Source organism: Ambystoma mexicanum, chromosome 10, assembly GCF_040938575.1.
Source record: "Ambystoma mexicanum isolate Mex_15411 chromosome 10, UKY_AmexF1_1, whole genome shotgun sequence".
NCBI classification, from domain to species: Eukaryota; Metazoa; Chordata; class Amphibia; order Caudata; family Ambystomatidae; genus Ambystoma; species Ambystoma mexicanum.
In genome coordinates this window covers 1,381,872,530-1,381,886,249 of record NC_090932.1, presented here as the reverse complement: position 1 = coordinate 1,381,886,249, position 13,720 = coordinate 1,381,872,530, and the positions used below count along the sequence as shown (strand labels likewise).

At 44.3% G+C, this 13,720-nt stretch overlaps 1 protein-coding gene across 13 annotated transcripts in view; it reads right to left on the bottom strand.

Moving 5' to 3' along the window:
• GIT2 (GIT ArfGAP 2) overlaps positions 1 to 13,720 on the bottom strand; it is a 2,415,297-nt gene that overhangs the window by 786,789 nt on the left and 1,614,788 nt on the right. For all 13 annotated transcript variants that reach the window (XM_069619395.1, XM_069619396.1, XM_069619398.1 and 10 more), the window contains one exon: positions 11,393 to 11,542. In XM_069619395.1, coding sequence (XP_069475496.1) covers positions 11,393 to 11,542 — 150 coding nt within the window. The remainder of the gene's footprint in view (positions 1 to 11,392; positions 11,543 to 13,720) is intronic.

Genomic DNA, 13,720 nt, shown 5'->3' with positions numbered 1-13,720 from the left:
AAACAGGCCTTGGCACAGATTGAAGACGCTCTCCCATGTGAAGACTTCTTCAATAAAGGAACGGAAATTATGGCCATGTTATGTAATGAACAGGCCCCTCTTCAACAAAAAAAAACTAGGAAGTCCACTAACCCCTGGTCCTTGCCAGATTTGGCCAAAAAAGGGGGCAGTTGAGATTTCTAGAGAAAATATTGAGAAGAAAATCGTATAGAGAGCAATTTAGCACAAGTTAAGAGCTCACAAAGAATATGGAAAAGCTATATTTGAAGCCAAATTGAAATTTATAACTGAGAAGATTGATAAAGTTATGAACAGGCCACGGAATCTGTATGCAGCAATCTCTCAGTAAATCCTGGTTGTGCGTCAGCAGTGCCAGAATCATCACAAGTACAGGCGGATGCTTTTAATAATTATTTTATAAATATAATAGAATACAGGGTACAATTATGGAAATTAAATCATTAGATGCTCAGGAGGCTTCAGAGGTAATGGAGGAGACTAATCTAAAATTCTTAGCCCAGGATGAGGCGGATCAGAAATCATTTATGTTCACCAAAGTATCAGAGGAATGGGTTTGTTCCATGCTGTCCGCGTTGAAGCCAACCAATGATGTGCTCTTCGTTATTCCATCGTCAGTAGCCAAGCGAATAGCCTCAGATATTACCCCTTTTATTACCAAATTTGTTAATAAATCTCTTACATCAGGGGTAGTACCAACGATTTTGAAGAAAACGATGGTCACACCGCTGTTAAAAAAAAAAAAAAAAATGGATCCTGAAATCTTTCAGAACTACAGACCAGTAGCAGGACCGTCATGGCCAGCTAAAATCCTGGAAGAAATTGTGACAGCCCAGCTGCAAGAACATGTGGACCAAGAGAACCTGTTGGATCCGTTGCAATCTGGTTTTTGACCAGGTTTTGGGACAGAGACAGCATTATTGACTGTATGGGACGATTTGTTGGAGACGGCGGACAAGGGGGATCTGTCCCTGCTGGTCATGGTGGACCTGTCCGCCGCGTTTGACACGGTGGACAATGGGACTCTACTGAAAGGTTTGAGAGAAGTAGGTGGGGTGGGGGAGGCAGCCCTTCGATGGTTTGAATCATTTCTCTTTAAAAGAGAACAAAGAGTCCGACTTGGAGATTTCCTGTCGGACACAGTACTATTAAACTGTGGAGTCTCGCAGGGATCTTCCCTCTCCCCTCTGCCCTTTAATTTATATGTTAAATTACTCATGGAAATCCTTAGGAAGCATGGCATACACTTCCATTCGTATTCAGACGATACCCAGGTGTTCATGAGGATACATAACTTAGAGGAGACGTACGAGAAAGTGGAACAGTGCATGCAGGAAATTCAGACCTGGATGTGTGCCAATCAGTTATTGCTGAATGCCAGCAAAACAGAAGTGGCTCTATTTACTTCAAAATACCACCTACAGCGTGAGCAATTACACCCCCCCATGCCTCTTGGGTACACAGCTGAAGTTCTCCAAGAAAATTAAGAACTTGGGCTGTGTCTGGGAGGATAACATGGGAAGTAGAGCTCAGGTTATGCAAAGGTGCAGGCAGCATTTTACTCATTAGGCCTGTTGAAACATATCTTACCTTTTATTGCGAATGATAGAGCAGTGGTCATTGGTACTCTGGTCAATTCTAGACTAGACTATGGAAATGCACTATTGTCGGGCAGACCAGCCTATCAGCTACGCAGACTGCAAGAGGCCCAGAATGCAGCAGTCAGGTTAGTACATATGGTAAAAAAATCAGCCTCAACTAGTTTAAGGAGAGCCTTACACTGGCTGGAAATAAAGCAGAGAATTGAGTTTAAGGTCCTTTGTTTGGTCTATAAGTGTGCCAACAAGATAGGTCCAGGATATCTATCGGACAAAATTAATAAGTATGTCCCCACCCGACAGCTGCGCTCAGCAGACAATCTGCTTCAGATACCACGTACCAGGTATGTGAGTAAAGGGGACCATATATTTGGAGTCTACGGTCCAAGAGCATGGAATAAACTACCCAGAGAAATCCGGGCGAGAACACCTCTCACAGTATTCTGTAGGGCTTTGAAGACCCTCTTGTTCTGCTAGAGTTCTGGACCTTGAGTGATCTATATCTAACTCATATAATGAACTTGATTAAGGCACGTTCTAATTGAAAATGATTCACCTGCGCCCAATCACGATTTATTTCGTCCGGTCTGCGTTATAAATGGAACAAATCAAAATCATTATTGTACAGCTTAATCTGTTGCACCCCAACACCTTGTCTCAGCTTAGGGGCTGTCTGGAGGCGGTGGGTCAGTGGATGAGCCACAAATGGCTTAAGTTGAATGGGGACAAGACGAAGTCCGAGTTGTTGGCACGCCTTCTGCCACTTCTTTGTGCATGTCTTTTTGTCCTTCTGCTTTAGGACCTCTTCCACTTCCATCTCATGTGTCTGTAGTGAAGGATCTTGGTGTAAAAATCTCTTCTACTTTATCTACGGAGGCTCAAGTTAGAGCGACTTACGAGGAACAAACATCTCCACCAGTAATAACATTACCAAAGGCAAGTAATTTGTTCTTCTAATGGTGACTACAGATTAGTCACCGTGCGAAAGATCTCCACAACTGTACTCTAGAAGAACGGAGAAAGGGAATGAACAGATCCAGTTATAGCACGAAATTCTGAGGCACTGATTTTTCCACTGAGGCTTCCACTTTGTTTAAAGAATCAAGCAGATAATGGCAGGCAAACAAATGAATTGAGGCCCATATCACTGCGCAATAAATATCTAACTGGAACACCTCTTTGTAATGCGGACGTCGGTTTCACACCGCTAGCTGAGTGAGCCCGGATCCATTCCCTCGCCCCTTTACAGGCCAATCTTTAACATGTTGTGATACAAAGAATCACCCACAACAAAATTGTCCTCTTCAATATAGCCTTAGTTTCTTTGGGGTAAGAAAAGCCTATAAACAATTGGTGATCCAGCCTAAAGACTATGTTCTGAAGAGGTAAAATTGTAATGCCCCTTACCCATAAGTCCCGTCCCCTTTCCTCCATACTGCATGGGCGTACCCCACTAGGAAAGGGAACAGAAAGTGTTTTCACTTAAAAAAAGCATTTCCCCTTTAAATTTAAATGCGCACAGATCCGTGATCACAGGCGTGTGTGCTCCGCACATCCCACGCTCAAGCGCCTCTGCCCAGTCTTCTTTTCTGCACCGACAAGAGCAGACCTACTTCACTGAGCTAGTGGTTAAGGCGTTTTCCCTTGTTATTCCACATGCAACAGCAATTCCCCAGGAATTTTTTTCCTCTCTCTTTTTTGAACTTCACTGGCCTCTGGTGTCTCGCCTGCCCAGGACAGGTCGGTCCAGGTGTTTTTTTTTTCGTGCGACAGGTGGTTCCTGGGGCCAGATCCCCACACGCTCGTTCTTCAGGGCCTGGAGGAAGATCATCGTTGGGAAGGCTGCTCCACGTGTGACGCACTTACTCGGCCGTCACAAAAAAATTGTCTGGCTAGGTGGCGGGAGCTTTTGTCCAGGTCACCGTTGGAGCAGCTAAAGGAATTTTTTCACGGGAAGACGAGGCCTATGGTAAGTACCCTGTTCACCAAGGCACCCCGCAAGGGGGTGTATTCCTTTCCGGTGGAGTCCCCTCAGTGGGAGGGATCATGTAGATCCTACTACCAGTCAGGGGCCTGAGTGTCAGGCAGCTACCGGCCCATGGGCCGAAGGGTTGCAGGATCCTATGGGGTCCCTAACTGAGGAACCGCAAGGTTCTGGCACCAGGACTATTCCCGAGGTGCATCACTGACACCGGGTTCATGCCTGAGGGGGCGTCTTCACGCACAGGCACTATCGAGCACAAGCCCAAGGGCACTAAGCCTTCCAGTTCGGTACCTGAGGTGCAGACGCATACCGAGCAGCAGCTCAAGGGCAATCAAAGGTCTACTTGCACAGGATCGTCACCGGAACTGTTTTTTGCACATTCCTGTTGCAACAAACAAAATCGCAGTATCGGGAGACAAGATGGTGCCACATGAAGGTACACGCCCCTCCCAGCCTGAAGGACCACAGGGCTGAGCGCCCTCTATGTCAAGGCACAATTTTGCACCACGGGTAGAGTGGTCACCTATGAATATGCCGCAAATACCATGGTGTACGGCATACCCGGTGCCTTCGTTATAAGTAGGGTATACAGAGGCCAACAAGGGCCCAGCAGCAGGCTTACTCCTGCCACAAACATGCCCACAGCCACAGGCCGGGAATCATCAGAGCGTGAGGAGCGCTTTTTTGAAAAATGTATGATCCTCATGAGGTTGCAGCAAACGCAGGAATAGTCAAGGGCCACATAAGGGAAGTGATGCCACCACCTCCTGTAAGCCTGCCATGCCGGTGCAGCCCTAGTTGAACACGTTGCCCTAGACAAACCGCCTCAACCAGCCCCAGCACAGCCGAACACAGAACTCCGAGGGGCCCGAGCACACAACAGGTACACAACAGCAAGGTCCCGATCAGGGGGTGATCCCCAGGATACGGACGAGGATGAAGAGGCAGATGCATTTACTTCAGCCAAAGCCTTGCACGATAGGTTGGCGGGTTTGGCAGAGTTTGGGGGGGGATACCGCAGCCTCAACAGGTGCAGCCTGAAGCGGGCATACTAGCAGATGTGCTCACGCTAAGGGCATCAAGCGGATCAGGCATACCCCTACAAAAGGACGTAGAGGCACTGGTTAAAAAGAGTTGGACCAAGCCTCACTCCTTCCAGCCAACTAATAAAAGGTTGGGCGCAAAATGTAGGCAGGAGGAGGGCAATACAATTCTGCTGTCCACGCATCCCCAGTCTCATTCTTCAGTCATAGCAGTGGCTTCCATGTATTCCAATTTCCAATCTTCGGTTGCCTCAATTACCACAATGTCCCTCTAAGCAAAAGAGGAGAGGATGCTCGAGGCCTTATGCAAGAAGGTCTATCTTAATGCGTGCCTGTATCTAAGGCAATCCAATGCAGACACCATGTTGGCTGCCGCAAACCAAAAGTTATGGAGAGAAATATCAGACTTCCTCCAAGATTTGCCTATGCACAGGCAGGCCTCCTTCAAAGCGGGTCTGGCTGAGGGCAGGATTGTGGCGCAAGACATTATGGAGTCGTCGGTAGCCCATATCGACACATCGGGCGCGGCATTTGCATTAACACTGTCATGAGGCATACAGCCTGGATGAAGACCACAAAGTTTAATGCAGATGTCAAGGAGCGGATTCTAGACCTCCAATTTGGAGAGGTGGATCTATTCCGCTCCTCCACAGATGATGAGCTGAACAAAAAGTCAGAAAGCTCACAGACGGCATAATCCTTGGTGATATTGGCCAAGCCGGCTGGTGAAACTTTTGATCAAGCCCATGTCAGGTCGGAGTACAGGACGAGAGCATGTGGTGGATTCTGGGGATTTCAGGAGCATGGCTGCCGGACAGGTCACCCAGCGTGCATAGATGCAAGCAACAGCTGTCGACTCCTAAGGGATTCTTTCAGTCCCCCTCCCCAACCCATGCCTGAAAGGGGAAAAAAACAATGAGGGAGGCATCTGGGTCCACAGCTCTCCAGTGGGGGACAGGTTTGCTTCCCACACACAGTTCTGGTGTTGCCATTTCTCAGACCCGTGGATCATCTCAGTGGTCTTGATGGGCTTTTGTCTTCCTATCCCCCTGTCCTTCCGACCTCCACTGTCCTTCTGCAGATTAGCTCACCAACCCTTCTAGAAGAGATCTCGGCTCTGGTAACAGACAGAGTAGTGGAGGAGGTTCGGCCACCTCAGAGGGGATCCGGCTTCTACTCGGGGATCTTCTCCATTCAGAAAAAACCAGGCAGGCCTGAGGGTGGTGCTCGATCTGTCATTCCTCAACCAACCTCTACCTACCCCTTCAAATATTCAAGATGGTGACACTGGTGCTAATAGCGGAGTCCCTGTGTGGGGGAGACTGGATTTGCTCCCTGGACCTCAAGGATGCTTACCTATACGTCCCAATATGGCAATATGGCAGCCTTAAAGGAGTTTCCTCAGGTTCATCTTTATGTGAAGGCACTTACAGTACGAAGTGCTCCCCTTCGGGTTGAACGCGACGCCCAGAGTCTTTACCAGACTGATCAACTCAGTGGCCTCAATCCTCTGGGCTGAAGGACACCATGTCTACCCGTACCTGAACAACTGGCTGATCTGAGCTACATCTTCGGATGCGGTGCAGCATATAACGCAGCGTCCCATGCACATTCTGAACATGAGCTGGGGTTTTCTATCAACCAGCACAAATCGCAGCTGGCCCCCACACAGTTATTAGTCTTCCTGGGCCTAGTAGCTGGATGGACCACCTGCTGACAAAGGATCGGTGCAGCCCTTTTCCGAGTATTACCCACCACAGAACTTTGTCTTTTCAAACGTGACTGTGGCATATAGCATTTGAGACAAAAGCGGTTTCCTTAGGTACTAGACTTCATTTGAAGTAGGCAATGTTACAAGGAGCACCAACCTTTTTTTCAGTCAAAAAGGAGAAGAGGCTGGTTTCCAAAACAGAAGATGAAGTACAGGGAGGGCATACTGTAAAATAAGGATAGGAAACAAACCTGCCCATATAAAACATGTGAGCCAAAGTAGTTGCACTTTGAAATAGTTAATATCAGATCTGGAAAATGTGGTATGTGATACTCCTAGTGGCCACTGCTACCTCAGATGCAGGTTTCTCATCAAGTACTGAACAATATTTTGATTTGTATCTACATTATGGTAATATCTTACACTGACCACATGGAACCAACACCAATCTGGTATTTAAGAGTGTTTATGTGTTTTATGTGTCAAATGCACATGTAGGAGGGTGGTGGGGAGGCTAGTCAATGCCAGCAGTCAGAGGAAGCCACCCGCTATGTGAGGAGACCTCTGGAGGTACAATATGGGAGATCCCCAGAGTTCACTCTTCAGCGAACACCATGACATCCCCATCTGGAAAGTCCCAATCAGAGGCATTTTATGTATTACATAGGCAAAACCTTATGTTCCCCCGACAACAGAGCCCTGGTTGATACACTGCAGTAGGGATCAGAGAAACAAAAAGGAAGCCTGCAGATTATTATGCAGCAAGTACCATGAGTGCAGGAAGTATACCAGTGCAACAGGACACACTTCACTTGCCAACTCATGTAGAAGTTTGAGCCGGAGACCCAGGAGACTGGAGAACTCGAGCGATGATTGCAGACAGGGACATTATAAGAAGTTACCGTGGAAACACGGGCGAGGGCAGGCAGAATGCCAGTCTAGTCTGTGGAGTGACAGCAAGGGATAACATTCACCAGTGTTGGCCACCATGCTGGTTCCTAATCATTATCAATCAATTGCTGAACAAAGCAGGGAGATAATAATGAAAACGGGAAACGAAACACGCAGTAGGGAGGTGGTAACCAAGCAATGACCAGGAGGAACGTTTCCACCCAATCCTAGATGTTAATGAGACACTTACACTGCTAAAACAGTTTAAAATGAGGTAGAAGGAGACTAGCAGTGTGGCAGTTATAATGGCATCCAAATAGTTATGTTTATCAAGACAGTAAGAGGATTAGAGAGGAGCAGCTAGCTGGGTTAGATAGCCCAGACCTTAAGGGAGAGCAGGCCTCAAGGAAGAATTAGTGCAAGAAGCCTGCTGGGAACAAAAGGCCAGATGCCTGTTGCAGCCAGTAAATAATTACCAGAAATTGAGGTGGAGTGTTGTTAGCCTACTGGAGACTATAGCTCAAAACCTGGTGGAAGCCAGTGACCATCAGGGAAGTATTGCAAGACCGCTGCAGGCTGGAATCCAGAGCCTGCTGAGGACCAGGAATCTAGAAAGAACAGCCTGTAGTGGGTTCAAGCCCAGGAGCGCAACCCTTCATCAATATGTGACAATATTACCAGTTTGACCAGCACCCAAGTAGGGAAGTCAAGAAATGATTTCCATAACTCCAGGGAGAATCAAACATTCTGGCCGTTAGACGTGTGCAGTATTCATATCTGAGGGCGAGCACAGGAGTGCAGGGCAAGACTAGAGGGCATTAACATCTGCACCAGGAGTACCAAAGGAGAAGCCCACCACGAGAAATGTGTGATTGCAGGTTTAAATACTATGAGGCTGACGGTCAGCTGACCGAGGTAAACAAAGGTTTCAACACTGAAACTCTGCGGTTTAGAGTAGGGGATTAGACCAGTACAGAAGCACACACTTATTTTGTTAATCCTCAAGCCTGACGCTGTTAGAGTTCAACGGATAATAGGTTCCACAGAATTTCTCCTGACCAATATCACTCAAGGATGCATCCACTCGTAAAGAGCATTGAAATCCCATAAAGGAAATTTCAGGAGAACCTCAAAAAACGTCTTTGAACACCTCTGCCCAAAGAAGTATTTAATTTTTTCCTCTCCATTTCATGGTTTGCTTAGCCAAGCTAAGTAAGCCATGCAATTTTATCATACACACTCTTCCCCGCAGGCTTTCATCCCAACCTTCACAGGATAATAAGGGTGCTGAATTGATTCCTGGGGTATCTAGCATTCTTTTTCCTCAGTACAACATTTATTTTTTACTCTTTGTTTATTTTTACTGAATGTTTTATCACAGAGGAAAATAATTAAGACTGATCTCTACATACTTGGCACAATATGCATGTGGAACAAGGTTCAGGTGCTGGTGCAGTAAGAATTAAATCCATGCACCAGATGCTAATCCAGCCAAATGTTGGAAAATATTAGAAATGGAGGACAGTTTGAGCCACCTGTGGGCCCCTGGGGTTAGAGAGGAAATCCCGGAACATCCAAGATATCAAACCTGGTTCGACGCAGGACTCGAAAGGGTTGGACAACTATGGAGAGATAACAAATTTATATCAATCACAGACCTGGAAGACGCCCTCCAATTGCACCCTATTCCGATCTTCCTCTACCTCCGATTGAAGGGAGTCCTAACCAGACGCGAGTGGAAGACCAAGATACAGAGAGAAATCACTCCCTTTGAGAGAATCCTCGATACAACCTCTATGAACAAAGGCCTGATCGCACGGATGTATAGTACCCTGATCAACAAAGACCCAAATCCGAACCATCGCCTCAAGGAGAAATGGGAAAAGGACTTCAACAGAGAATTTGATCAACAGGCATGGGACACGATCTGCAAAACTCCGTCCCGAATATCCATCGATGCACAATACTTCACAGATGGCAGTACGATTCCTACAGACTATCGAACATGTACCAGACCAACAGCCCCAAATGCTGGAGACAATGTGGAGCAGAGGCGGACTATTGGCACATGTGGTGGGATTGTCCCAAAGTCTGTATATACTGGAGCGAAGTGCTCGGATGGATTAAAGAGATAGACGGCATTGTGTGGGAGCCATCCCCTCTCCTGACTCTATTCGGCCCGGAAGAAGAGGAAGATGAGCTAATTAGAATAAAGGGACTTGCTTCCCCACTCCTACTGGCCGCAAGGGCTGGTCTGGTTATCAAATGGAAATCTCCATGCCTACCAACCAAAAAAGAATGGACTGCCATTGCAACAAATATATACACGATGGAAAAAAATCACTGCAGCCCTCCATGCAAAGGCCGCGCGCCACGAGGAAACCTGGTGTGAATTCACCAATTTACATATCCCAAGCCAAAGACAAACAACCCCAGAAGACCCAGAGCCATCATACTCATTAATGAATATAAGACCCAGCCGCCATCCCACAGCATAGAAGCAATCGGGCCTGTCGCACTGAACAAACACATGCAAGCCAGCCGAGATCGACATCCCATCTCGCACCAATCACAGATTAAACTGTCACCGACAAAACGGCCAACCTTGTCAGACCGCCTCAGGGAGGGAGGGGAGGGAGCGAGCAAGAACACTTTACCCATAAGGGCGGGGGGGTTCAATATTGTTAGTATCAGTATCCTCGTTTAACTTTTAATAACATAGTGATGTAACTATGTGACTGCAATACGAGTGTACCTATGCATATAACCCTTGTTGTTTAAAATCAATAAAACTTACATTTAAAAAAAAAGAAATGGAGGACAGACAGTTTGGGAGGAGCAGGACTGTGGGCATGGGACCTCTATTCACACTTAAATATTTGAGATAATTCCTTTCCATTATCACTGGTCGTTGCTACAACCATTATTTAGTGACAAACAGAGCTGGGAGACAGAGTGACAACTGCTTGGTAGTTCGTTCAATTAACTCTCCAGAACCATAAAAAGGTAAATGAGGCTGCAGTGAACAAACCACACGTACAGAGAAGACAATAGGTAGGTGTATTAAAATGTTTGTTTCTTCTCAACTGACTAGTTGGGATTTGGGGCCCTTTCTTGTTGTGAATGATTCCCCAGCAAGATACTAGCTTGTACACTTACCCAGATTATATGAGAAAGAAATGAAATATGTATTTTAGTTGGGAACTTTTTTTATTGTTTTGAATAATGAAAATGACATTCTAGATTAGGTCAAATGTATGAGATAATCAAGTAAATTACTTTCTACTTAAGCATTTAAATGATTCAAAAAGCCAACTCCAGTCAATGGAGTTCCCTTTAAAAAGGTGCTTACAAAATTAATGAAAAACGGGACAATACTTCGCCAATCAGTATGTGGCACTGCCTGATAAAGTTGCAGTTTTGCTAACTTCAAATACAGAGAAAGCTCCACCAGTGACGACCTGCTATTCTTTAACATACAGTGGAACAGGTGGGACAAGTGTGTATAAGTTCTCAGTATCGCATTCTTAGCAAAAACAAAAGTGATGGCTGGAAGATTTAGAATAAATCTTAACTTCTGGCATTGCTCTGGGCAACCCTACAGACCATCATTCTTTGCCTGCAAGCCATTACAAAAGGTGAAATACCATATGCATATTAGGTTTGGAACCACCCCCAAAGGGGCAGTCCATCCCGAACAGCTTGGTCACATCCCTTCTGTACGAGACCACAAGCATCCCCAGACATGTTTCGGCCTCAGTGGGCATCATAAGTGAGGAGTAGCTTGGGACGCTAGGCCCAGTAGGCAAAGAACTATTGCATTCTTAGCCATGGCATGAAATTCCTGCAGGTTTCACAAAGGGGTACGAAGGACAGCAATTGATTTTAAAGCCTCTGAGATGGCAGCAACAAAGGCAACCTCTAACACAGATCATATTGTGAAAGTATATAAATCACCTTCTCTAAAAGGGAGCTCCAGTCTTTACCAAGTGAGAAAACTGCTATATTGAAAATGTATTAATAAAATGTGATTGGTTAGTACCTATTAAATCTCAAATTCATTTCCATATGCATGCACAGACATGCAATTATCGGTTACAATTACCCAATAAAAAGAAGCCCCAATAATATACAACATTTTTTTTACCTTTTTCTGCATGGTTCTCAGCTCATCACTCAAGTTGTTATTCACCTTCATTAACTGCTGTATTTTTGTCTCAGATGCTACTAAGGCATTTTTAACATCCATAAACTCTTGGTTTGTTATTGATCCATCTGATAAATCTGAATCCATGCTCTAGAAAAAACAAATAGGCTAAGAAATCACTTGGTGCACAAAAAGGGGAGATTATTTTCATAGTGATAATGGACATCCCTTCATTCATAACCAGTTACAAGCAGGGTTAGAAAAGCTTGTCAAAAAGATGCTACGACTTAAACATCATCAGGGTGAACCCGGCAAATGTTAGCACCCAGCCCTTTACCCTACTCTTGCATCACCAAAAATCCTTGTCAGCTCCAAAATATGTTTTCCAATATTTATGGACCAAGCATAGTATACGCTTTGTTGGGACGAATGAGTGGGTTCTTTGAAGGAGGAAGAACAAGGACTACAGGAATAACCATAAAGTAATGTTTCTTTTCTGAAGTATGCTGTTCTTCGTCTTTCCAAGTAATAGACTGTGCAGCCAAGTAGCACTGAAGGCTCCCACGATGTGTGTGGAACAGAAATGTATACAAATTCAACATCTTTATTTTCTCCATAGGAGGGACTGGATGAACGCCTAAAGAGAAGAAAGGGAAACTACATCAGAAATTGCAGCTTTGGCTGCCCTATGAATCATTGAACAGAAAGTGGAAGAAACACAACTTTGAGATGGGGAATACTTCCAGGCCTTTGGGCCGACCAGGTTTCAATTAGGACAGGTAACCCATTTTATCTGAGCAAATCATAATTGCTAAAAATATCTCTGAATTTGTTGGTCCAAACACACCTGCAAATTTGATATTCAAAGATCATACAATCAGCTCTTGCCTTTCTTAACAAGTGTCATCGTAGGGCCTGCTTCATCACTTGGCCCTCTAATGATCCATGATATGTTATCCAAAGATATTAGACCATTTGTGAGCCCATTACAGTTTAAGGATAACAAATACAAAAGTGACTTGGTTTGACAACAATTGTAAAAGGCAAATTGCAAGTCAAATCTCATGTGTAATGATACAACAGCTCTTCTGAAGACACTGTCATCCTATTTGTTTTCATCCAATCATGCATTCGCTAAAAGGTGGTTGCAAAGCATCTATAATACATTAGCAACTGCAAACATGACAATTGATCTTCTTGTGAGGAATCCGGTGAAAGCTATGTTACAAATTTTCACCACCAACTGGATTCAGACAAGAGACCTTTGCTTATACTACAAACACTTTGATGGCAATTGCATGATTGATAAAAAGTAGCAAACAATGACATCTTATCTAGTGAAAAGTCCATCTCTGGCTATTCGATCTGCAATAATGCGCTTGAGATTGAATTTATGGCCAGCAAAAGAAGTTTTAGCAGACAGACTAATGATTATACAATCAGATAAATACTGTCGGTTTTGTCAACTAAAACATAAGAAAGAAACTTTACATCATCTAATCATTGAATGTTCGAATTTGGTTTCCTTGAAGAAAATACACTTTGCAAACATGTATCGATTTCTCGCGGAGGTAAATCAAGATCTGTGATGGAAAATAATTGTTTCTGCATGCTTAGTGGGAATTAGAATAGCAACTGTTAATTACTTGAATGCTCTATAACTGTGATATGCGAATGAGTGCGGATATGTGTTTTATCGAATGGTTAAAAAATGCGAAACAAATGTCAAGTTTAAGTGGTTCACTAGAGAAGTGTTCCTCTGTTTTGCACTTGTATTTAAGTCACACTTGTATTTAATGTATACCTGTGTTTTTGAATATTTTTTGAATATGTAACTAAAAATGAATTTTGTGATTTACTTTTTTATGTCAATAATAACATTGTAAAAGTTGAACAATTCAACTAAAAATAATAATTAAAATAAAATGATGCAGGACTTAAAACAGACTATAAACCTGAGGTGGCACATCAGAAAAAAGCTTTTGAGGAGAAAAGATTGGAGAAGTTGAGAGAACAAATTGAGACTTAAAACCAAAACAATTTCTGGGAGTCAGTAACCAAGGGTGAAATGTCACCCTGTATTACACTATCCTCTAATATTTTCAAGATTTGTAGAACCAATTTTGCTCCATTTTTGGATAGTAATCTCAAGGGTATGATACCCTTCAAGTTTGATGAAAAAGTATCACTTGGTACCTGCTTTGGAATTTACAATGAATGAGGTAGAATTGTCTGTTACTTCAAAGTGTCTGTGGCAAAGCCATGGGCCCGGATTGTATACCAATTGATATCTTCAAAGTCGGTCCAACTGTTTGGATTACATTTGTG